A 25682-nucleotide genomic window follows, 5' to 3' on the forward strand; every position below is an offset into this window, starting at 1 on the left:
TACGCAAATTTTTCTATCAATGTAACAGGCCTGTGCATGGCTCACATGGTAATGAGTAATTATGCAAACAGGACAAGACACTGCTAAATGGGTCAATCCCTCGCAACACGAAAGATGAATCTGGCTTAGTTATTATTTAAAAATGCAGTACAGATACATTTGACATTTCATTCTTTGGAGCAAAATTGAGTAAGCAATGTGACATTTTTATTCATTAACCCATTAAGTTATATATACAGTTGTGTGAAAAAGTGTTTGACCCCTTCCTCATTTCCTATTCTTTTGCATGTTTGTCACACATAAGTTTCAGACCACCAAACAAATTTAAATATTATACAAAGATAACACAAGTAAACACAAAACGCAGTTTATAAACGAAGGTCTTTATTATTAAGGGAAAAGAAATCCAAACCTACAGGAGCCTGTGTGAAAAAGTGATTGCCCCTAAACCTAATAAATGTTTGGGTCACCCTTAGCAGCAGCAACAACTGCAGCTAAGCGTTTGCGATAACTGGCAATGAGTCTGTTACAACGCTCTAGAGGTACTATGGCCCACTAAGCTTTGCAGAATTGTTGCAGTTCAGCCACATTGAAGGGTTTCCAAGCATGAAAAGCCTTTTTAAGGTCATACCACAGCATCTCTATCAAATTAAGGTCATGACTTTGACTAGGTCACTCCAAAGCCTTAATTTTGTTTTTCTTAAGCCATTCAGAGGTGGATTGCTCGTGTCTTTTGGATCATTCTCCTGCTGCATAATCCAAGCGCGCTTCAGCCTGACGTCAACAACAGATGGCCGGACAACTTCAGGATTTTTTGATATACAGCAGAATTCATGGTTCCATTTACCATAGCAAGTCTTCCAGGTCCCGAAGCAGCAAAACAGCTCCAAGCCATCACACTACCACCACCATTTTCTGTGTCAGTATGATGTTTCTTTTCTGAAATGCTGCGTTACTTTTGTTTCTTTCACGCCAGATGTAATGGGACATGCACCTTTCAAAAAGTTCAACTTTTGTCTTCTCAGTCCACAGAGTATTTTCCCAAAAGTCTTGGGGATCGTCAAGATGTTTTCTGGCAAAATTGAGAAGAGCCTTTATGTTCTTATTGCTCAGCACTGGTTTTTGTCTTGGAACTCTGCCATGCAGGGTATTTTTGCCCAGTCACTGACCTTAACTGAGGCAAGTGAGGCATGCAGTTGTTTGGATGTTGCTGTGGTGTCTTTTATGACCTCTTGGATAAGTAAATCGCTGTGCTCTTGGAGTAATTTTGGTCGGCCGGCCACTCCTGGGAAGGTTCACCACTCTTTCATGTTTTTGCCATTAGTGGATAATAGCTCTCACTGTGGTTTGCTTGAGTCCCAAAGCTTTTGAAATCACTTTATAAGCTTTTCTAGACTGATAGATCTCAATTACTGTGTCTCTTTTCCAGAATTTCTTTGAATTTCGGCATTATGTCTAGCTTTTGAGGATCTTTTGGTCTACTTTACTTTGACAGGCAGGTCCTCTTTAAGTGATTTCTTGATTGAGAAGAGGTGTGGCAGTAATCAGGCCTGGGTGTGGCTAGAGAATTTGAACTCCGCTTTCCAAAGATGAGATAAACCACAGTTAATTTATGTTTTAGGGGAAGGACAATCTATTTTTACACAGGGCTCTGTAGGTTTGGATTTATTTTCCTTTCTGCATTTTGTATTTACTTGTGTTATCTTTGTCTAATATTTACATTTGTTTGGTTATCTGAAACTTTTAAGTGTGACAAACATGCAAAATAGGAAATCAGGAAGGGACAAACACTTTTTCCACACAACTGTATACATTTCTAAAGTATATAAATTAATACTAAAAACAGCTGCAATGCACCTGTTAATTTGGCACATGATTGCCAGGACCAATACAGTACGGGTAAACAAGTTTTAACCCCTCCATAGGGAATGGGTTTCCTAGAAAAAGATAACTAAAAATGGATAAACTAAAGTTTACCATACGCAAAGGAGCAAAGTCAGAAGAATTTCAGATGATCAGTGGCATAACTTTTGTGAATGATGATGATGATGATGATGTACTAACACGCAAAAGCAAATTTTGGAGAAAGAATGATCCATGACATTGAAATGCAAACAGCCTAAGCCTAAGGCTATGTTTCCGTTGCCAGAGGGGTCTTGCTACGGAAAACTGCACAAGTGTACACATTTATGGAGTACTCAGCAGCATGTGGTGAGCTAATGGTCGTGGTGGGAGAGGATGGGAAGGTTTGTAAAGGGTTATTAGTAAAATCATAAGGTGTTCTCTGCTTTTTGTATACATAGTATTAATCACATGTGCCAATGCAGCCTATTTTTATTTCTGAACGTATTTGCAGTCATCACCCCTCTAATGTTGTCCCCCCCATGCTCTCTTCACTCTCTGCTGCTACAGGATGCATCCTCCAGTAGTTCTAATGCTGCTGGTTGAGCATGTTCAGATGTACTTAAAAACCATCAGCTGTTAGCTGTGGTGTAGTACAGCTCAGCTATGCTATGTTGATAATTTTATCTATATCAGATGCTTTAGCACCAACTGATCCAGTCTAATTCATAAAATTATGATGCACCTATGAACCTGTTGTCATTATTCCACTCCTCAGTGTGTCTGGGATGCAGTTACTGAAGGTACAGCAGTTCCATCTGGTGCAGTAGCATGCTGAAACGGTCAGTGTTTTGTTTAACAGCACAGCCGTCATATCAGAGACTGGAAGGTGCTGGGCTGTCTTCAGGTGTTCTCTGTCCCTGGTGATTGCCCAGCTAAGCAGGGCTGTCAGTCTAAGATGTCTGCCAGACATAGGTTTAGCGTGGTTGGTTTTCTCTCTGTGCTTAGTGATCTTTCGTTGCCTGACCTTGGACCTCCCGTCTGTTTAATCCCTTTGCTCTGATCCCCTTTCCTCCTGGTATTTTGACTTCAGACCATTACCTGACTAAGCCTTTGTCTCTTCCTTCTACTTATGACACACTCCAGCCTTTTGACCATGGACTCCTTGACTATCCTGACTCATGGCTTGTTCATGAGAAGTGACTCAGTGTCCCATTTCGTCCGGCCCGGTGGCAAGAAAGGTAGCAAAGAAGCCACTTCTCTTTAAGAAAAATAAGAAGAACAGGACAGACTGAAATTCTGCAGGAAGTACAGGGATTAGACCGCATAGGACATGAAAGTTTTTTTTAGTATTTTTATAAAGCCCCCTTCAGACTGTTTGGCACATCTGGAAGAATTATTGAACAAAGAGTAAAAAGTGAGCGCTACCAGGAGGTTTATATCATGCCAACAGTAAAGCATCCTGAGACCATGCATGTGTCATGTTGCTTTTCATCCATGGAAGGAGCTCACTCACAATATTGCCTAAGAACTCGGCCATGAATAAAAAAAAAAAAATGGGGTCACAACATAGTCTCCATCATGGTGGAAAAAGCATTGTTCGTCACTAAATTGATCCTGGATGGTTGGGTGAAGCTGCTCTTGGAGGATATTTAGACCCCATTCTTTATTCATGGCCAAATTCTTAGGCAAAATTTTGAGGGAGTCGCCGCCATGGTCTATATATATATATATATATATATATATATATATATATATATACACACACACACACACACAACTGTACACCAGCTATATGCGGTCCATTACCTGGACTTCCTGCAGAATGTAAGTCTGTCCTGCTCTTTTTTTCTTAGAGAGAAGTGGCTTCTTTCCTACCCTTCATAAAAATCAGGCCACACATTATCTGATGCGGAGTCACTTCTCACGGGCAAGCAGCGAGTCAAAATAGTTAAGGAGTCTGAGGTCAAAAGCCAGGAGGGTATGTCATAAATGGAGGGAAGAGACAGGCGTAGTAAGGTAAGGGGTTTAACATTAGAATACCAGGATAGCAAATCAAAGCAAAGTGGTTAAACAGATGGAAGGTCAAAACAAGGTCAAAGGTAAGGCAGAAAAAAGTGATCAAGCAAAACACTAGGCACATAGAAAACCAACCACACTTAGTTGAAGCTACGTCTGGCAGAGTTCTGAGACTGACCGCCCAGCTGAGTAGCCGGGCAATCACCTGGAGCAGGAAACTCCTGAAGACAGCCCAGCACTTCCCAGTCTCAAACTGGACGGCCGACCTGTCAATCAAAACACCAACAGCTCACATGCCCTTGCGCCATACTGGACAAATGAGCTGTCAAAGTACTGAGAGCTTCAGCATGCCCCTGTACCTGATTGGACGGCTGAGCTGTCAGCAACTGCATCCTAGACACCTGTCTAATAAAACATAGGACACTGTTATGACATCCTCATAGCCCTAACAACCATGTTATATCACAGCTCAGTTATTCTATGCTCAGCTCTGCTACGCATACAGTGGAAAACATGATCACACTCTGAAGATCCTTATGATCCGCTAATGGCATGTAGAGCTTGTATACAGTAATCAATGTTAGTCAAGTAGTGGGTCAGTCACTACATTCAAAATCATCATTTGTGACTTAATCTGAAAATAAAAAGTTCCCATATTGAGATCCATCTATCTCTGTCAGTGTGGAAAAAGCAGAGGTAGGTGCCTGGAGCACTGCAGAGAAGCAGGGTGCTGCTGGGAAATGTAGTTTTAGCAGATACACTTAGGACAGGCTGCCCAACTCTATGAAGCTGGATGCAAAGAGGGGCAGAATGAGATGGAAAAAAAAAAAGACAAAGAAAGGTTATGTTGTGCTTGTACTGTATATTAAAAAAAAAAATTCATTATAGCGTGAACCCTTTGTGTGTTTTTAATTTTACATATTAGAATAAACTTTGAACTTGTAAAATACAAACAAGCCTCAATATACTGTATATTTCAAAACAATAAGAGGTATTGTGTATACTGTGTATTTAAAGGTGTTCAGGAAATGGAAAAAAAAAAAGAATGAAAGAAAATGTCATTACAAATAAATTTCTAAATATCTTTAAATTTGCAAACTCAATTTGTCATTGTTCACTGGGTATTAAATTGGCTGCTGTCTTTCTGCCCTGACAAAGACCTGTCATATAATGTTAACAGAACTAGTGCCTATGAGCATGTGTAGTAGGAAGATCTGCTCCTTTTCATGTGTAGGAAGATGGGCTCCCAGTGGATATTCTAATCTAATACTGGAGATACCAAATATGCAGTGTTAAGAAGAAGCTGCTCACACTGCAGTACATCATATATATCTAATTTAATACTGCTGAAGTAAATAGAAGCTGATCAAACTGCTGTATGCCCTGCGAATCTGATCTAATACTGGAGTTATCAGTGGTGCTATGGTAAGAAGAAGCTGCTCACACTTCTATCCACCACGTCTATCTGATCTAATACTGGAGATACCAGGAGTTTTGAAGTCAGAAAAGGCTGCTCACACTGGTGTCCACCCTCTCTACCTGATCTAATACCAGAAATAACAGGGTGCTGTGGTAGGAACAGGCTGCTCACACTGCTCTCCACCATGTCTGTCTGATCTAATACTGGAGATATCAGGGGTACGGATGTAAGGGTACCGTTACACCTAGCGATGCACCAGCGATCCCGACCAGCGATATGACGCGGTCAGGATCACTGGTGCATCGCTAGGTGGTCGCTAGTGAGCTGCCACACAGGCAGATCTCACTAGCGACATCGCTGGGGTCGGGGATCGCTACTTACCTGTCAGACGGGGCGATCCTGCTTCCTCCCGCCCGGCTCCACGCGTCGCTCGTCGTCACAGCAGGAAGCCCAGCAGGAAGTGGCCGACGAGGAATGGTCCAGGAGCTTCTCGCGCGATCAGCGATAACCAGCGGGGGAGCCGGTCGGACGCAAGTATCACATGTAGCGGTATCGCTAACAATATCGCTGCAACGTCACAAAATCGGTGACTTTACAGCGATATTGCTAGCGATATCGCAGTGTGTAATGGGGGCTTAAGAGAGGCTGCTCACACTGCTGTCCACCCTATCTAATCTAATTCTGGAGATACCAAGGGTGCTGAAATAAAAAACAGACTGCTCATACTGCTGTCCACCCTGTGTTTCTGAATGCACAGTGGCTGCTATGATCTGGAGACAGTAAGTTCTTAGTCTCCAAGTCAAGACTACCAGGAAAATGTAAGCAACTCCTTCACTACACAACCCACCAGGAATAAAATGTACGGTACTAATTTGTATATACCCATCTGTTAAAGTTATTTAATTTTGGTGATTATACTTTATGCGGAAGAAATTCTGCAAACTTTATCCTCATTTTCTGCTATGTAAACTTCCAGATAAAGAAAAAATAAAATGTGGCATACAACATATATTTGAAATGCAGAATATTATATTTATATTTGCATGAAAAGCTGTTTCCATTCTAAAATATTTTTACCTGTTACAAATTCTGCTCCATAAAAATATTTTATTACTTTTATTGTGTGATAAACCGCTACTGCCACAAGTTATTTCTAAAATTAGGAAGGGGAAAGGGAAATTTGTGCTCACCAAAATAGTCCTGTAAGCCGGTCGTGCCTAGGGATCAAATGGCTGACCACCATGTGTTGCAAACATGAAGAGAGAAGGAAGATCCGGCACTGGAGACTTAATAAAATCCACGATAAGTTTTATTCACATAATTTCATGATAAAACCATAAAGGGGAAAACAGACCCCCCACGCCTGACGCGTTTCGAACCTTACACCAGGTTCTTCCTCAGAGACATTCTGAGGAAGAACCTGGTGTAAGGTTCGAAACGCGTCAGGCGTGGGGGGTCTGTTTTCCCCTTTATGGTTTTATCATGAAATTATGTGAATAAAACTTATCGTGGATTTTACTAAGTCTCCAGTGCCGGATCTTCCTTCTCTCTACAAGTTATTTCTGTGGGTGCAGGGAAAAAATAAATTGTATTTCACATGCAAATTTTCACATTAGAAGGAAATTGGATCAAGGGAACACCGGTGTCAACATTACCTTTCTTCTCTTCTTCCATTCTCTCCTCTTCTGGTTGATTTTCCTCATCTACAATGAATCTGAAGGGTTTGTAAGAGATAATCGTCAAACCATTTCCCGCCGGTTCAATAGCCGCATAATGCGGGACAGATTTGCCATGAAGCTTCCTACGTTTCAAGATTTTACATTCATCTGTGAACACAAAAAAAAAAAAGCAATATCTTCTATAGACATTCATATCATACTAAAGAACCGATTACAGCCGCACAAGGTTTAGGTATGTTGCTCAATTACGACACCTATGCTAGAAGCAAAACTCATTTCGCATAAAGATTGTAGGAAAATTGCTGTTTGCCCCATAATTGCCGGTAGCATCTCCTATTGTGGAGGCATTCAAGACCATCCTTAAATGGAATGGGTAAAGCATGTTAAGACAACACTGAAAATGATTAATATTATACCCAAGGAAGGGAGACTTGGAGCCGCTACGAAGTCAGTCCATATGTCCAAATTGTTTGAGCCAAAACACGAGACAGGAGGGTGTACATCCAAACTAGTAAGTGTAGCAATCACAGAAAGAGGAAAAATGACGGCACTCCAAAGTAGAAAAATAAAAAAGTTTATTTGGCAAAACAAACCATATTAAAATCAAGAAGCCTGACGCATTTCGAGTGCGTCAAAACACTCTTAGTCATGACTAAGAGTGCATGTGACGCACTCGATACGCGTCAGGCTTCCTGTTTTTAATATGGCTTGATTTGCCAAATAAACTTTATTTTTCTACTTTTGGAGTGCCGTCATTTTTCCTCTTTCTGTGAATATTATACACAGTAGAATCCTCAGAAATCAGTAACGGGAGGTAGAAAATACCTACTGAACATATTACACCTCTCGACCACTAGACTGTAACTTGAAAAATATGGAGGTGGTTGGAAACGAGCTGCAAAAATTAATCATCATTAATTGAAAAGTAATCTTGAGCAACATTCTGAAAGACAGAAGATTCATATCTTTATTCTGCACTTTAAACAGCTCCCCCCCAAAAAAAAAAAAAAAAAAAAATGAAAAGAATGCCAGAATTGCTGTTTTTTTTATCTCTTCCAAAAAAAAAAAATTGCAATTAAAAGTGATCAAGGCGCTGTATATACCCAAAGATGATAACCATAAAAACAGCTTGACCCGCAAAAAAGAAAAAAAATAGTCTTCATATTACGTAAGTTGATGGAAAACTGATTAACTTTTGTCTCCCAGGGTATGGCAACACAAAAGCAAGTGATTTAATTTTTAGGATCACCATAACCATTTTGACCTGTAGAATAAATTAAAGAGGTTGTCTGATACCTAAAATGGCCTGTATAAGAATCTATTTTTCATCCCTAACCACTTTCGTAATTTGCTGTATCAAATGTTCTACTCATGCTCCATACAGCTAATCCCTATATACCGAGTGCAGAATTATTAGACGAGTATTTAGACCATACCATCATTTTTCTAAGATTTTCCCACTCCGCGCTGTAGAACGTTTTATGCTTATTGGATGGAGCAGATTAGGTGTCGTGTATGTGTGTAATGAGGAGGGTGCGACCTGAGAATACAACGCCCCTTATCAACGTGCGCAGAATTATTAGGCAGCTTGTTTTCCGCAGGCAAAATGGGCTTAAAAAAGATTTTATTTTGAAAAGTCAAAAATTGGTACAAGTCTTACAGAGGGATGCAGAAGTCTTAAATTTCTAAGACATTGATAACAGATCCATTAACATTTTTACTGCAAATAATGAACAGGGTAAGAAAAAAGGGTTGACGAAAAAAAGCCACAAACTACCAAATATTTGAGAAGAATCAAACGTGAAGGGACCAGGAAGCCATTATCCTCCAGTAATGTCATATTCCAGAACTGCGACCTTCCTGGAGGCCGCCCAGCAGTACAAGGTGTTCAGTGCTCAGATACACAGGCAAGGTGAGAAGGCTGAGATCGACCACCACCGAGCAAGACACAGAAGTACAAGGTATTCAGTGCTCAGATACACAGGAAAGGTGAGAAGGCTGAGACCGACCAAGACACAGAAGTACAAGGTGTTTAGTGCTCAGACACACAGGCAAGGTGAGAAGGCTGAGACCGACCACCACCGAGCAAGACACAGAAGTAAAAGGTATTCAGTGCTCAGATACACAGGCAAGGTGAGAAGGCTGAGACCGACCACCACCGAGCAAGACACAGAAGTACAAGGTGTTCAGTGCTCAGATACACAGGCAAGGTGAGAAGGCCGAGACCGACCACCACCGAGCAAGACACAGAAGTACAAGGTGTTCAGTGCTCAGATACACAGGCAAGGTGAGAAGGCTGAGACCGACCACCACCGAGCAAGACACAGAAGTACAAGGTATTCAGTGCTCAGATACACAGGCAAGGAGAGAAGGCTGAGACCGACCACCACCGAGCAAGACACAGAAGTACAAGGTATTCAGTGATCAGATACACAGGAAAGGTGAGAAGGCTGAGACCGACCAAGACACAGAAGTACAAGGTGTTTAGTGCTCAGACACACAGGCAAGGTGAGAAGGCTGAGACCGACCACCACCGAGCAAGACACAGAAGTACAAGGTATTCAGTGCTCAGATACACAGGCAAGGAGAGAAGGCTGAGACCGACCACCACCGAGCAAGACACAGAAGTACAAGGTATTCAGTGCTCAGATACACAGGAAAGGTGAGAAGGCTGAGACCGACCAAGACACAGAAGTACAAGGTGTTTAGTGCTCAGACACACAGGCAAGGTGAGAAGGGTGAGACCGACCACCACCGAGCAAGACACAGAAGTACAAGGTATTCAGTGCTCAGACACAGGCAAGGTGAGAAGGGTGAGACCGACCACCACCGAGCAAGACACAGAAGTACAAGGTATTCAGTGCTCAGACACACAGGCAAGGTGAGAAGGGTGAGACCGACCACCACCGAGCAAGACACAGAAGTACAAGGTATTCAGTGCTCAGATACACAGGAAAGGTGAGAAGACTGAGACCGACCAAGACACAGAAGTACAAGGTGTTTACTGCCCAGACACACAGGCAAGTAGAGAAGGCTGAGACCGACCACCACCGAGCAAGACACAGAAGTACAAGGTGTTCAGTGCTCAGATACACAGGCAAGGAGAGAAGGCTGAGACCGACCACCACCGAGCAACAAACAGAAGTACAAGGTATTCAGTGCTCAGATACACAGGAAACGTGAGAAGGCTGAGACCGACCAAGACACAGAAGTACAAGGTGTTTAGTGCTCAGATACACAGGCAAGGAGAGAAGGCTGAGACCGACCACCACCGAGCAAGACACAGAAGTACAAGGTATTCAGTGCTCAGATACACAGGAAAGGTGAGAAGGCTGAGACCGACCAAGACACAGAAGTACAAGGTGTTTAGTGCTCAGACACACAGGCAAGGTGAGAAGGCTGAGACCGACCACCACCGAGCAAGACACAGAAGTACAAGGTATTCAGTGCTCAGATACACAGGAAAGGTGAGAAGGCTGAGACCGACCAAGACACAGAAGTACAAGGTGTTTAGTGCTCAGACACACAGGCAAGGTGAGAAGGCTGAGACCGACCACCACCGAGCAAGACACAGAAGTACAAGGTATTCAGTGCTCAGATACACAGGAAAGGTGAGAAGACTGAGACCGACCAAGACACAGAAGTACAAGGTGTTTATTGCCCAGACACACAGGCAAGTAGAGAAGGCTGAGACCACCACCAAGCAAGACACAGAAGTACAAGGTGTTCAGTGCTCAGATACACAGGCAAGGAGAGAAGGCTGAGACCGACCACCACCGAGCAACACACAGAAGTACAAGGTATTCAGTGCTCAGATACACAGGAAAGGTGAGAAGACTGAGACCGACCAAGACACAGAAGTACAAGGTGTTTAGTGCTCAGACACACAGGCAAGGTGAGAAGGCTGAGACCGACCACCACCGAGCAAGACACAGAAGTACAAGGTGTTCAGTGCTCAGATACACAGGCAAGGAGAGAAGGCTGAGACCGACCACCACCAAGCAAGACACAGAAGTACAAGGTATTCAGTGCTCAGATACACAGGAAAGGTGAGAAGGCTGAGACCGACCAAGACACAGAAGTACAAGGTGTTTAGTGCTCAGACACACAGGCAAGGTGAGAAGGCTGAGACCGACCACCACCGAGCAAGACACAGAAGTACAAGGTATTCAGTGCTCATATACACAGGAAAGGTGAGAAGGCTGAGACCGACCACCACCGAGCAAGACACAGAAGTACAAGGTATTCAGTGCTCAGATACACAGGCAAGGTGAGAAGGCTGAGACCGACCACCACCGAGCAAGACACAGAAGTACAAGGTATTCAGTGCTCAGATACACAGGCAAGGTGAGAAGGCTGAGACCGACCACCACCGAGCAAGACACAGAAGTACAAGGTGTTCAGTGCTCAGATACACAGGCAAGGTGAGAAGGCTGAGACCGACCACCACCGAGCAAGACACAGAAGTACAAGGTGTTCAGTGCTCAGATACACAGGCAAGGTGAGAAGGCTGAGACCGACCACCACCGAGCAAGACACAGAATACAAGGTATTCAGTGCTCAGATACACAGGCAAGGTGAGAAGGCTGAGACCGACCACCACCGAGCAAGACACAGAAGTACAAGGTGTTTAGTGCTCAGACACACAGGCAAGGTGAGAAGGCCGAGACCGACCACCACCGAGCAAGACACAGAAGTACAAGGTGCTCAGCGACACGGCCGAGGTGAGGGAAACTGAACTCAACCACCACTGAGCAAAACTTATGAGTGGAAACATCAAGTCTGGGCCAACAAATATCAGAAGACAGATTTTAAGAAGGTTTTATGGACTGATGAGAGAGACTCTGACAGACCAGATGAATAAGCCCATGGTTGGTTCGGTAACGAGCACAGACCTTCACTTCCACTCAGATGCCAACAAGGTGGTGGGGTCTGGTATTAAATATGAACTAGCTGAATCTTTTTGATTCAAGGTGGACTCTAATGCAAATTTCCAAACCTACTGCAAGTTTTTAGAAGATATTTTGTTCAAGAAGTGGTACCAGAAAAAGTCTGCATCTTTCAAGAAAGCCATTATTTTTCTGTACGACAGTGCTCAATCGCAGCATCGAAGTCTCCACTGTTCGGCTGCCAGTAAAGTTCATACAGATGACAGAATAATGACACGGCCTCTTCCTCACCAGACCTACACCCTACTGAGAACTTGCGGGCTCTTTTTAAACGAGATTTACAGTGAAGGAAAACAGTCACCTCTCTGAACAGTGTGTGGGAGGCTGTGGTTGATGCTTCCCAAAAAGTTGACCATCACCAGACAAAGAAACGGCAATTCATGGTTTTGGGCCAAGTTATCAGAAATGAAACGCCTTGATCCAATAATATAAAGATGTGTTTTTTATTCCATAATGTGTTTCCACACAGGACTGTCATCTTTCAAGTGCAGAAACCAATTCCAGTCCAAAAATGGCTGCTAGTGGAGGAGCATAAGACAAGACCTGTCCATCAGTCTCCTTCTATAGAGAAGCAGTTTTCTCAGATGAGGTTTTCTACTGGAAGAAACTGAAGGACAGGTTTGGACTCCACTAGCTGCCATTTTATGGACTGGAGACTTGTGGAGTCTGTGAGGAAAGCTGCAGTAAGAAGTGTAGGAGGAGAACCTGTCCTACTTGTATGATAGTACGTGCCACAAATCATGTCCTCCACACATTAAATATGGTGCAAAACTTAACACTTTCACATTGTCCACCGTACGTGTGCGGCGTGCAGCTAGTTCCGTTCACCGCACTGAACCATGGGGTGACAGAGTTAAGGTGACTCCTGTCCCGGACAGCAGACGCTCCCTACACAGTGCCCCTGGGGGGGCTTTAACGCGTCGGCCATTGATTTGATTGGCCAATCAATTCTAATCAGCCAATCATGGCATTTTAACAATAAAGTTAAAAAAACAACAATGTGCCTGCAAAGCGGAAAACGAAGCAAGGGGAGTGTCGGGATGTCCCAGCTACCGCCCTCCCCCTGATGACACTGTTTCAGGGCGCAAAGGGGAGTGACAGCAGCTTCAGCTAGCATATGAAAATTTGTTTGAGCATCCCTTCATGCATCCTGATACTCAAACGAATCATCATAGCAGGTGGGCAACATAAACAGAGCCCCAAGTTGCAGTACAGAATGAATGGTATTGAATTTTAACATGACAAATTACAGAATATATTAGTTTTTAAAGATTTATTAATTTACTTTTGGGTTCTGGATTAACCCTTTAAAATAACACCCTTTTATATAGTTCTAGATGTACTCAGCACAACTTACACATACAACCACAATATAAATTCATGCACCAGTAAAACCAAAAGCGTCATTATCACAACTAAGACTATGCCTCTAGATAAATTCCTTGAGACTAATTTCCAAAATGGAGTCACTTGTAGGGGGGGGGGTTTCCATTGTTTAGGCACATTAGGGGCTCTCCAAACACGACATAGCGTCAGTACACTATTCCATCAAAGTCTGTGTTCCAAAATGTCACTCATTCCTTTCAGAGCTTAGCAATGTGTCCTAACAGTAGTTTACCATCACATACGGGGTATCGGCATACTCAGAAGAAATTGCGCAATGATTTTGGGGGGCCATTTTCTCCAGCTATGCTTGTGAAAGTCTTAGTTACTCACCGGTTAACGGTATTTTTCGGAGTCCATGACAGCACCACCTGAGAGAGAGGGATCTGCCCTTCCTAGGAACAGGAAAACCTACAGATACAAAAGGGCGGCACCTCTCCCACGCATCAGTTGGATTACAGAGCATAAAAGAGGACCTCCAAGGTTAATGCATGATTATATGTACAACAATATTAATACTTAAATTTTTATCACCCGTGGATATGTACAAAGGGAAGACGTGCACACCCAAATTGACTAAGGGAAGGGAATCTATGGGTGCTGTCATGGACTCCGAAAAATACAGTTAACCGGTGAGTAACTAAGACTTTATTCGGTCGTCCATGACAGCACCACCTGAGAGAATTACAGAGAGTAATCACTACTTTAGGGGGGGGGGACTACAGCCTGCAGAACCCTGATACCGAAGGAGAGGTCTGCAGAAGCACCCAAGTCTAGCCTATAATGACTATAAAAAGTGCTCGGAGAGGACCAAGTGGCCGCCTTACAAATCTGGTCGATGGAGACTTCCGATCTCTCGGCCCACGAGGTCGCCACGGCTCTGGTGGAATGCGCCTTCAATTTCTCCGGAGCTACTCTACCTTTTGAGGTATAAGCTAACGAGATTGCTTCTCTAATCCATCTGGCTAGTGTACTTTTGGACACCCTAAGACCTTTCCTAGGGCCTTGGTAGGAGACAAAGAGGGCATTGTCCTTCTTCCAGGGATCGGTAGCCGCTAGATACTCCAAGAGGCATCTCCTAACATCTAAAGTGTGTAGCTTCTCCTCTTTCTCATTAGTTGGTTTAGGGAGGAAGGATGGAAGGACTATTTCCTGCGACCTGTGAAAGCTGGAGGCTACTTTTGGTAAATACGCTGGGTCAGGTCTAAGTATTACCCTATCCTCTTTTACCTGAAGAAAAGGTGGGCGCCTAGACAATGCCTGAATGTCGCTTACCCTACGGGCTGACGTTATGGCTATCAGGAAAGCTATCTTGAGGGACAGGCTCCTAATAGAGGCTGACGAGATGGGTTCAAATGGCACTTCTGTCATAGCTGTGAGGACTAGGTTCAAATCCCATGGCGTGAGTCTATTCTTTACTATTGGTCTGGATCTACTCGCTGCTTTGATAAACCTATTGACCCAGTAATTAGCCGCGATGTTGCAGCTAAAGAGAGCCCCTAAGGCGGATACCTGTACTTTAAGGGTACTGGTGGAGAGACCCAGGTCCAGCCCTTTTTGTAAAAATTCCAAGATCTGGCCTATAGGGACGGAATCATCAGTATTTATATTTGAGCTTTGGAGGAATCTTTTCCAAATTCTGACGTAAATCTTAGTTGTCACCACTTTCCTACTTTTTAGTAGAGTGTCAATTAGGTCTGGGGAGAAGCCTTTACTTTTTAGCAGTGACCGCTCAAATTCCACGCCGTGAGATGTAGGCCAGCCACCTGAGGGTGGAAGACCGGGCCTTGGGACAGAAGGTCCGGGATGTCCGGGAGAACCCAAGGATCGTCTACCGACATGATCCTGAGGTTCGAGAACCATGCTCTTCTGGGCCAGAACGGGGCGATGACTATGACCCTTGCCCTGTCCTTCCTGATCTTCCTCAACACCAGAGGAAGTAGAGCTAGGGGAGGAAAGGCGTAGGCTAGCCTGAAGTCCCATTTTATCAGTAGCGCATCTACTGCCAGAGGAGTCTCCCTGGGATTTAGGGAGCAAAACTGTCTCGTTTTCGAGTTCTCCTTGGTGGCGAATAGATCCACCTCTGGTTGACCCCATCTCTGCACGATCTGAACGAAAATGGAGGTGTTTAAGGCCCACTCTCCTTGTTTTAACAGATTGCGGCTTAGGAAATCTGCCGCGACGTTCTCTTTTCCTCTTATGTGAAGAGCCGTGAGAGATAAAAAATGCCGCTCTGCTAGCTGGAACAACTGTCCTGCCACATTCATCAGAGTTTTGGATCGAGTTCCGCCTTGGTGGTTGATATAGGCCACGGCCACTCGATTGTCCGAGAGAACTCATACGTGATGGCCCTGTAGATACATAAGGAGCTCTTTAGCTGCGTGTACTACCGCTGTCAATTCTTTCAAATTAGAAGACATTTGTATCTGATCCCGTTCCCATAGGCCCTGGACCAGAATTTCCTCCATATACGCCCCCCAACCGGAAGGACTTGCATCCGTGGTGACCACGCGGGTAATGTTATACTCCCAAGGGACCCCTCTAGACAAGTTATTTCTTTCTAGCCACCACTCCAGGGACTTTATTGTGTTTCTGGATAAGGTCAGTCGACCTTCTAAGTTACCCCCAAGAATCCTCTGATACCATAAAACTTCGCCCTGTAGAGTTCTCGTATGAACTTGGGCCCACTGGACCGCGGGAATGCAGGATGAGAGGGAACCCAACAGGGACATGGCTTTCCTGAGGGACATGGAGGGGTTGTTGGAAGCGTTCAGGACCCGGCCATGCAGGTGCAGCAGCTTCTCTGGGGGCAGACGGCATTCCTGCTTTTTAGAATCTAGGGTTAGGCCTAAAAATTGTTGAATTTTTAATGGCTGCAAACGGGATTTTTTGATATTAAGTAGCCATCCCAACCGCTCTAGAGCCGCCGTTGTTTTCTGTAATTGTTCTAAACACTGCTCGGCTGAACTGCCTATTATAAGGAGGTCATCTAGATAGGGAACGACTAGAATGTTTAGCTCGCGCAGATGGGCCATCACCTCTGCCATCACTTTGGTGAATACTCGGGGCGCAACTGCCACCCCGAAGGGTAAGGCCGCGTACTGGAAGTGCTGGATCGACCCCTCCAACTGAACCGCCAGTCTAAGGAAAGGTTGGTGTGCTAGACATATGGGTATATGGTAGTAAGCGTCTTTCAGATCTAGGACCACCATGAAGCAGTTTTGAAACAGCATCTTTATTGCGGTGTTAATTGTTTCCATTTTAAACGGACGTACGACCAGGAATTTATTGAGGGCTTTGAGGTTAAATATAGCCCTAAATGAGTCGTCCGGTTTACGGACCAAGAACAGGGGGGAATAGAAGCCTTTCCCCCTCTCTTCCTCTGGAACTCTCGTCAGGACTTTTTTGTCCAGTAGCTCGAGGACCTCGGTCTCCAGGGCAGCTTGTTCTAGCGGGGAAGATTTGAGCGGAGTTACCCTGAACCGATCTTGGGGAACGCAGGAGAACTCTAGGTGCAGTTCTGTAGCTATCACCCCCAGTATCCAGCTGCTATTTGAGATTCTGGCCCAGGCCGGGTAGAAGGCAGATAATCTTCCTCCTACCGGAGCCACTAGTCATTGGGGCGGCTTCTTATTATCCCGTGATGGACCTTCTTGGCGCCCCCCTCCTCCGAACATGAAGCCCGTACCTCTGGTTTTCTTGTTGTCCCATCTGTTCTGATCTCTGGCCTGCCTCCTGCGGGAATACCCTTTCCTAGAAAAGGGACGTCTCCAGGATGTATTCGGCAGACTCGGAAATTTCTTTTTCTCATCCCCGGCTTTCTCTAACAGTTCGTCTAGGACGGGGCCGAACAAGTATTCACCCTCACAGGGGATAGAACAGAGACGGGACCTGGCTTGGATATCTCCCGGCCAGCATTTTAACCAGAGGGCTCTTCGGGCCGAATTAGACAAACTTGCAGACCTGGCCGCCATTCTTACTGAGTCTGCCGAGGCATCTGCCAGAAAGGCAGCAGCATTCTGGATAATTGGAAGAGACTTACGGATGGAAGCTCGCGAGGTTCCATCCTTTAGCTGGGAGTCCAATTGATCCAGCCAAACCATCATGGATCTGGCTGCGCACGTGGCTGCTATTGCTGGCCTTAGGGCGCCTGCTGACATCTCCCATGTGCCCTTTAAAAAGGAATCTGCCTTTTTATCTAGGGGGTCTTTAAGGGAGGCCATATCGTCGAAGGGTATAGATGACTTTTTGGAGGCCTTAGCTACCGCTGCATCCAGCTTGGGGGCCTTATCCCATCGACTTACTATTGGGTCCTCAAAGGGGTATCTTCGCTTGAAAGCAGGCGGCATAGAACCCCTTTTTTCCGTTTTTTTTCCACTCCCTGTCTACCAGGCTCTGGACTCTTTCGTTTAATGGAAAAGTCCTTTGCTTTCTGGGGTCTAGACCCCCGAACATAATGTCCTGAGCAGACAGTTCTGTCTTTTTTTCTTCTACCCCCATGGTTGACCTTATGGTTTTAATTAATTTATCCATTTGGTCCAAGGGAAAACAGAACCGGCTGGAATCCTCTTCGGAAGAAGAAGAGGAGGCCGAGGACTCTGAGGAGATATCTTCCCTCCTAGGGCCGACTGAAGATTCTGAGCCTGAAACACTAGCCCGTCTTCTTTTAGAAGAATCTTGTTTTGATAGGGCTTTTATTTCAGTCCTGATTAATTGTCTCAGGTCTGTAGCGAAGCTTGGAGCTTCTTCCGCTACCTGCATAAATAGGGAAGAGTGTAAGAGTCTGATACTCCACTCACGTTCTACCCCTCATCTCCGTCCCTACCGTCTGTCTCACGCAAGACTGACACAATCTCTTAGGGTGGCCATCTGGTAAGGGGCAACTACAGAGGGCACATTCCTTGTGCTTCTGCTTCCCTGTGGCCTTCTTCCCCTGAGAATCAAACACATAAGGGGACACTGCATTAGGGTACATTCTCGCAGATCTCTTACCCTTGCAGATGAGGACAGGTACCGGATCATGGGGGGCTGCAGGAGGATCCTTTGGCCTAGAGGAACTACTGTGGCTCTGTCCACTCGAACGTACCTCCTTCCGCCTCTTAGGCTGGTCACTGGGGTGCTTTGCCACGGGCTGCACCTCTTGTGGGTCCATGGGGGCTTCTGTTGTGTCCATCGCTGGGCCTCCAGAAGCACCTCAGCAGCAATGCCTTCTGTCTTAAGAAGGCTTCCCCTCCGGATCAGCAGGAACTCCGTCCGGTGTTCGGGCCCCCCATTGGACCGCTCCTCGCGATCCTCCCCCTCCCCTTCAGGCCTGCCCGGCCCCCTCAGGCGGCGGGCGCGCATCGGCGCGTGTCCACAACAACCGGAAGTCGACCGGCATCCGACTTCCGGTTTCGGCGCTAGGCCCCGCCCCCTCCGCCGCGTCACTTCCGCCGCGCGACAGAGGCCACGGGGACGCGCGGCAAGGGGCTAGCACTGCGCCGCTGGCTCGGAACCGCCGCTCCCTTTGTGGGACACCGCCGGCGGCGCCCGCCCGAATGGGCCGCACCCCCGGGGGAAGGAGACACAGGGGGACACCGCTTACCTCACCGGCCCCATGGAGAAGGCGCCCACCGGACCCTGTCTCCGCCTGCTCTTACCACTGCCGTGGAAATCCTACCCGGACCCACCGTGGCGCATCCAGGGCCCCCAGCGAGACCGAGGTAGGAGAACCCCTCGCTACCTGAGTCGGTCCGCTGGCCTGGGAATTCGGTTATCCATGACGGACGATCTGTAGGGAGTTCTGTCCTTGTTAGGAACAGGAAACCAACTGATGCGTGGGAGAGATGCCGCCCTTTTGTATCTGTAGGTTTTCCTGTTCCTAGGAAGGGCGGATCCCTCTCTCTCAGGTGGTGCTGTCATGGACGACCGAATAAAATGAAAAAATTTAAGGCTAAAGCAATATTTTTGTGGGAAAAATGTGTACATTGTCACGGCTCAATGTTATAAAATTCCGTGAAGCATCAGGGGGTTCTAGGTGCTCACAATACATCTAGATAAAGTCTTGAGTGGTCTAGTTTCCAAAATGGGGTTACTTGTGAGGGGTTTTCATTGTTTAGGTACATCACAGGCTCTTCAAATGCGAAATGGCATCCGCTCTCGATTCCAGCCAATTCTGCGTTCCAAAATTCAAATGGCACTTCTTTCCTTTCAAGCCCTTCCGTGCACCCAAACAGTAGTTTTCCCCCCGCATATGGGGTATTGGCATACTTAGGAGAATTTGCACAAATTGTATGGTCCATGTTCTACTACTACTGATATGAAAATGCACGATTTGAAACTAAAGCAATATTTTGAGGGAAAAAGTAAAATTTTCATTCCACATTGCTTTAATTTCTGTGAAGCACCTAAAGAATTAATAAACTTCTTAAGTCAGGTTTTGAGCACTATGAGGGGTGCAGTTTTAAGAATGATGTCACAATAGGGTATTTTTTGTCACATAGGCCCCTCGAAGTCATTTCAAATGTGACGTGGTCCCTACAAAAATTGGTTTGGTAAATTCTGTTAGAAAAATTAGAAATTGCTGATACATTTTTAACTCTTCTAACTTCCTTAAATGTCACGAAAAAAACTCAGAATCAGTGGGATCCGTTGAAGAGTTCCAGAGTTATTACCACATAAAGTGACACTGGTCAGAATTGTAAAATTTGGCCTGGTCAGGAAGGTGAAAACAGGCTTCGGAGTGAAGAAGTTAATGAAACCCAAGTGCAGTGGAGTGATCAGATAAGCAGAGGACTAGAACCATTGTATGACAATCATGAGTGTAGGGAGTCATGATCACATGAGGAGGAGACCACAACTGGGCCTGGAAAGGAGAGGTGCCCTATGGTGGCTCAGGCCATTTTCATCTGCATCTCCGTCCGCAGGACATAGATTTAGTTGAAAACTATAACGGAGAAGACTTCCACGGAGGACCACGGCCGAGGACATCAACATCCTGTTGCAGGCAGAGCAAGAACGAAATTGCGTTGCCTGCACCACAGAAAGGAAGATGATCTAGCGTTCAACATTTGAGCGGGGATTCATTTTTTCTCTTTATTAGTAAGATAAATGGGGCACTGGTTTGGCGGAATTATTGATGAAGGGGTGGACAAATAAGACCACTGTGTAGAGGGCACCATTAAAAGTAGTCCGTTAAAACAAGTCCTCATCTTACTGTAGGATCGGTCATAATTTACTTACTGGTGGGGTTCCGAGTGGTGGGACCAGAACCAATTGAGCAATTTGTACACCCTTTATAAAAGGAAGCGGCAGGTTGGATGCCCAACCACCACTCCACAACTCAACCAAAAGTCAAGTGCCACACTCGGCAGCCCCACAGAGAATGAAAGGAGTGGTAGTCGGGCATCTGACCTGTCTCCATTTTGTAATCAAAACACAAGTTCCCTGTTCTGCTGATCGTTGCGGGTCCTAGAAGCCGGAATCCCACCGATCATCTTGCAGACAGGTGTATACCTTGTTTTCACCCACACAACCCCTTTAAATTTGGAGAGTACAAAGATTTACCAAAGCACTAAAATGTGCAAGATATTAACTAGAAGACTAGTGTACGTAAAGAATATTACTATATGGAGCCATCAGTACTGTAAGGTGGCCACAATGTGTTCTAGTATCATTCAATATTTGATGATTTAGCGAATCCTGCTTTGAGCAGGGGGTTGGACCAGATGGCCCAGGAGGTCCCTTCCAACTCTACGATTCTATGATTCTAATAAGGGCACAAAAATAGGGGCACCTTAGGCCGCCTTGTCATATTATTGGCTATATTGGTGTTATGCTTAGTAACAGTATTGTGATATTTGTTTTTTGTTAACTGAATGCTTGTGTTATTCACAGGTAAACTATCATTTATTTTGAAAAGGTCAATATAAATTTATAGACCCAAAGCAACGCCACGTGTGCCCATGCATCTAAGCAACCGCCTTGTGGCAGTCGATGACCCAGATCCAAATTACCTGGATCCCACTGGACTCTGGCTACGCTACCGAGGAAATGGCTAATATTGGTGTGAGTCTGAAGCATGCTTGAAACACACCCACATCAGCCGTGATCATGTAGCAATTCCGCTTATTGTAAATTTGTCATCTGTGAAACAAGGGACCTAAAAAGAAGCATGTTGAGGAAGTGTACTGTATGGCAAATAGAAGTGCAGCTCACCACTTCAGAAGAGACTTGCTGTAGGTAGTAAATATTGGTCACAAGGAGACAAGAAATTCACATTCCAACATCTGGAAACTGATGTGGATCCAGATTTTCATCAACTGCACTCCGTGTAGCAGCCACTATAACAATAAGGACAGGTGAGGGGTTGTCAAGAATTGACTAGGGGAACGCTTATCTCTTAAAGGGAATCAGTCAGTAGCTGTTTGCCATTTAATCTGAGGGCAGCATTATATAGAGCAAGGTATCCTGATTCCAGGGATGTATCACTTAATAGACTGTTTGTAGTAGTTTTAATACAATCAGTATTTTATGAGCAGGAGATTATCACTGCCTGACTAGGTGTCATGTGCAGGCCAGTCAGGCCAGCCTGTGTACCTCCGCCCCCACCACTGATTGGAAACTACACAAGAAACTATCAGTGGTGTGGACGGGGTTATACTCAGCACTCTGATTCACTGCTGCATCCACAACAAATAAAACATGAATTCTATCAAAACTACACCATGCAGTCCAGTAAGTGACACATCACTGGAATCAGGGTCTCTTGCCCTATATTATGCTGCTCTTAGAATACACAAAAAAAAAAAAAACCTGTTGACAGATTCCCTTAAGATTATTTATCTAGAAACTTAAAAGACGATTCCTATTCATGCCAGCTCCAAGTGTGGTTTATTGCCACCTGCACCTCATGGGCCATGTCACATTATGACAGTATATGATACACCGACTTGACAATGCTCAGGTGGTCTACCACTGTACCCCAGATTCTAGGTGACGCCTTCAAAACATCTTCAGAACTGGTCTAAGAAAAGGAAATTGAATTGTCCCAACGTTTCAAAGCTCAGAAGGGTTTAGGTCCATTCCTGAATAAAAGGGTCTAATATTAGGGTATTCTAGGGAACCCAGATAACAGAGCTCAGAGGGTGATGTAGAATGGATAGCTAGCTAAATTCAGAAAAAAAAAAACATTATACTAAGAAACAAGACTAAGTAAATGGTATAAAGATTATTTAGTGTGCCGACTCCTCCACACCAAACTTCTGAGCCGCATGTTCTGATCACGCAATCGTTTTTTAGGTTACTGCTATTCGCGGAACATAAACCAAGAAGCTTCTGTAATAGGAATAAAAAGAAAGACTACCGGGGTAGATGCAAAAGAGATTTCTGTCTGTAAGAAGTTTTCTAAACTGCTTTAGAACTGCAGAAAATAGCAGCCGGAAGAAGAGGTTTCAACCCGACAGAGCTCGTATTAATGTGCAATGCGGGCTATGTAAGAATGTCCTTTTATTTATTTTTGCTTCATACAGACGATATAAAAATAAATAATATAAGCAAACATTTCATTTGTCATGTTAGATAGAATAGAAGTACCACTTTTGTATTTTGCTGACCTCCAGCCCTGAGCGTAGGCTGAAGACTCCTGCTCCAAGTCCGTTGTGCCCAGCTACATAGCCAACATGAACACATTCACAACAGATAGGAGGTCAGACATCACAGCATTCAGTCTTCTTGGGTAGGAGTCAATCAGCATGGCACATCTAGAATTAGCACTCTTTGCCGCCCTCTTTCTTAAAGTGGCTCCACATCTGTCAGATTTTTAGGGCACCTCCTGTGTACAGCGCCCTCTTTAGGTCACCCACAGATTTCCAGCTGTATTCAGATATGGGCTGTAGCAGGGCAATTACAAAACTTTGACCTTCTGCCAGCCAAGGCATTATTTTGGAGGCATGATTTGGGTTATTGTCGTACTGAAACATGAAATTCCTTTTCGTCTTCAGCTTTTTATTAGTGACCTGAAGGTTTTGATGAAAAATTTACTGATATATGGAAGTCTTCATAATTCCCTCCACGTTGACTAAAGCCCCAGTTTCAGCTGATGAAAAGAAGCATGTCTCCACCATGCTTCACTGTGGGTATGTAGTTCTTTTGGTAGTTTTGGTTTTGCACTAAACATACCTTTTGAAATTATGGTCAAAAATGACAACCTTGGTCTCATCAGACCAAAACACATTTTCCCACATGCTTTTGTCAGACTTGATGTAGGTTTTGGCAAAATATAACCAAGCTTAGATGTTTGTTTTTTTGTAAGAAAAAGCTTCTGTCTTGTCACCCTATTTCGCAGGCCACAGATATGAAGTATACATAAGATTGTTATACAGTATGGAACCATTACTTGACAGAAATTCCTGCAGCTGCATTAATGTTCCTGTAGGCCTCTTACCAACCTATTGGATCAATTCTCTTCTTGTCTTTTCATCAATTGTTTAGAGACTTCCAGTTCTAGGTAAAGTCAATGTTAATATCAAACTACTATATGAGCAACAACTTTATATGGGGTTAATCAGAATCACTGTACGATAAATGACGGCAGCTGTGAATTGACTACTCTCCGTCAGCTCTCCTGTGTGGTGTGGTACATAGAGGATCTGTCTTGTGAGGTGCAGCACATAGGGGATGTGTCTCGTGTGGTGCAGTATATAGAGGACATGTCCCGTGTGGAGTAGTATATACGGGATGTGTCCCATCTGGTATACTATAGAGAGGATGTGTCCCATGTAGTGCAGTACATAGGGGAAGTGTCCCGTGTGGTGCAGTATATAGTGGATGTGCCCCATCTGGTATACTATAGAGAGGATGTGTCCCATGCAGTGCAGTATATAAGGGAAGTGTCCCGTGTGGTGCAGTATATAGAGGACATGTCCCATGTGGAGTAGTATATAGGGGATGTGTCCCATCTGGTATACCATAGAGAGGATGTGTCCCATGTAGTGCAGTATATAGGGGAAGTGTCTCGTGTGGTGCAGTATATAGAGGACATGTCCCGTGTGGTGCAGTATATAGGGGATGTGTCCCATCTGGTATACTATAGAGAGGATGTGTCCCATGCAGTGCAGTATATAAGGGAAGTGTCCCGTGTGGTGCAGTATATAGGGGACCTGTGAGTAGTGCAGAGCTTCTTTGACCCCACAGTTACAGTGCAGTGCTTGTACATATAGAGGCAGGGATTTTTCTTTAGTTAGATATAGTACAAAGCGGATTACCTATTAATGCACCAAAGATTTATGGGAGAAAAATGATGGCTCCATGTTGCAAATATTTAATAAATCAAAAAGAAAAGAAAGAAAAGCTGCGCTTTTGTCTCCATTATCAGATGTGTCCATTAGTCGGCACATATTGTACATTTATAGAGTTCTGTCACTCTTCTTTTAACCGTGAAACGCGTTGTACCTGCAGAGAATAATATTCTCCAGAAACTAAAGGAAAAAGCTGATCATTTTTTTCTACTTCATCTTAGAATAGCGAGCGAGGCTGAAAGATATGACTGCAGGTAAGCGCACTGGATTACTATTTAAGCAAGCGAACGCGTGGGAGGAAAATAGAGGGATGAGACACGGATGACTCACGGGAAAGTTACTGAGAAAGAAAGACGGTTTAGTGGGAGAATAAGCTGAAGTTGCATCTGCCGTGGGTTGGGTCAGGGCACAGAGCAGAGAAACACCGGAGATTAATGCAGGGGAATACTGAGAAATTGCTCATCACCTTCATATGTTAGCAAATCTGTCTGTCTTTTAACCCTTACCCAAAACATGCAGCAAATGTATTTCGGGTGCGGGCGTATGTCGAGTGCGCGCTTATGCAGGGGGCTCAGAAGCTGAGCCTGCTCTACACACAGCAGGAGTACAGTACTTAAAGGGTAACCACCGTTTAACTTTTTTATTTCACAAATCAATAAAACACGTGAAAATAAGCAACTTTGTAATATATCTTACCATAGAAATCTGCTTCTTTCTCTGCCAGGACTGAACGGTCATTCTCAAGATTCTTGACAGACTTTACCATCACTGAGATAGATGACAGCTGCTACTGATGAGAGTCTAAGTAGCTAGAAGAAGGCAGGGCTCCAACTCCTCCATCTTCTATCTACATAGAATCTGATCAGTAGCAGCTGCCATTTCCCCCTGAGGAAGCTACACAGGCGAAACGCGCGTTGGGGATAAATACTGGCATGCTCCTGGGACTTCAAATGGGTAAATAACATTTTATTGTTTACTTGGGCTTATGTAGACTAACACCTATCAGCAATAGGTGTGCACTGCTATTATTAACATGACCTATGCATATGCAACTAGCGTTACATGGTAATTGGTGACTTTGCACACAGGGGGAAAAAATGTGGTATTTTAGGAT

General features: G+C 44.7%; 1 protein-coding gene across 2 annotated transcripts in view; it reads right to left on the reverse strand.

The window, feature by feature from the left end:
• Nucleotides 1-25682, reverse strand: part of NUDCD1 (NudC domain containing 1) — a 142046-nt gene that overhangs the window by 84140 nt on the left and 32224 nt on the right. Inside the window, exon 5 of one of the 2 annotated variants that reach the window (XM_073590191.1) lies at nt 6937-7107. The exons of the other annotated variant lie outside the window; for it this stretch is intronic. Within the exon in view, the coding sequence (XP_073446292.1) occupies nt 6937-7107 (171 nt within the window). The remainder of the gene's footprint in view (nt 1-6936; nt 7108-25682) is intronic. 2 annotated transcript variants of the gene reach the window in all.

The sequence above is a fragment of the Dendrobates tinctorius genome, unplaced genomic scaffold (assembly GCF_039654945.1).
Source record: "Dendrobates tinctorius isolate UK_male_01 unplaced genomic scaffold, ASM3965494v1 ptg000116l, whole genome shotgun sequence".
Taxonomy (NCBI): domain Eukaryota; kingdom Metazoa; phylum Chordata; class Amphibia; order Anura; family Dendrobatidae; genus Dendrobates; species Dendrobates tinctorius.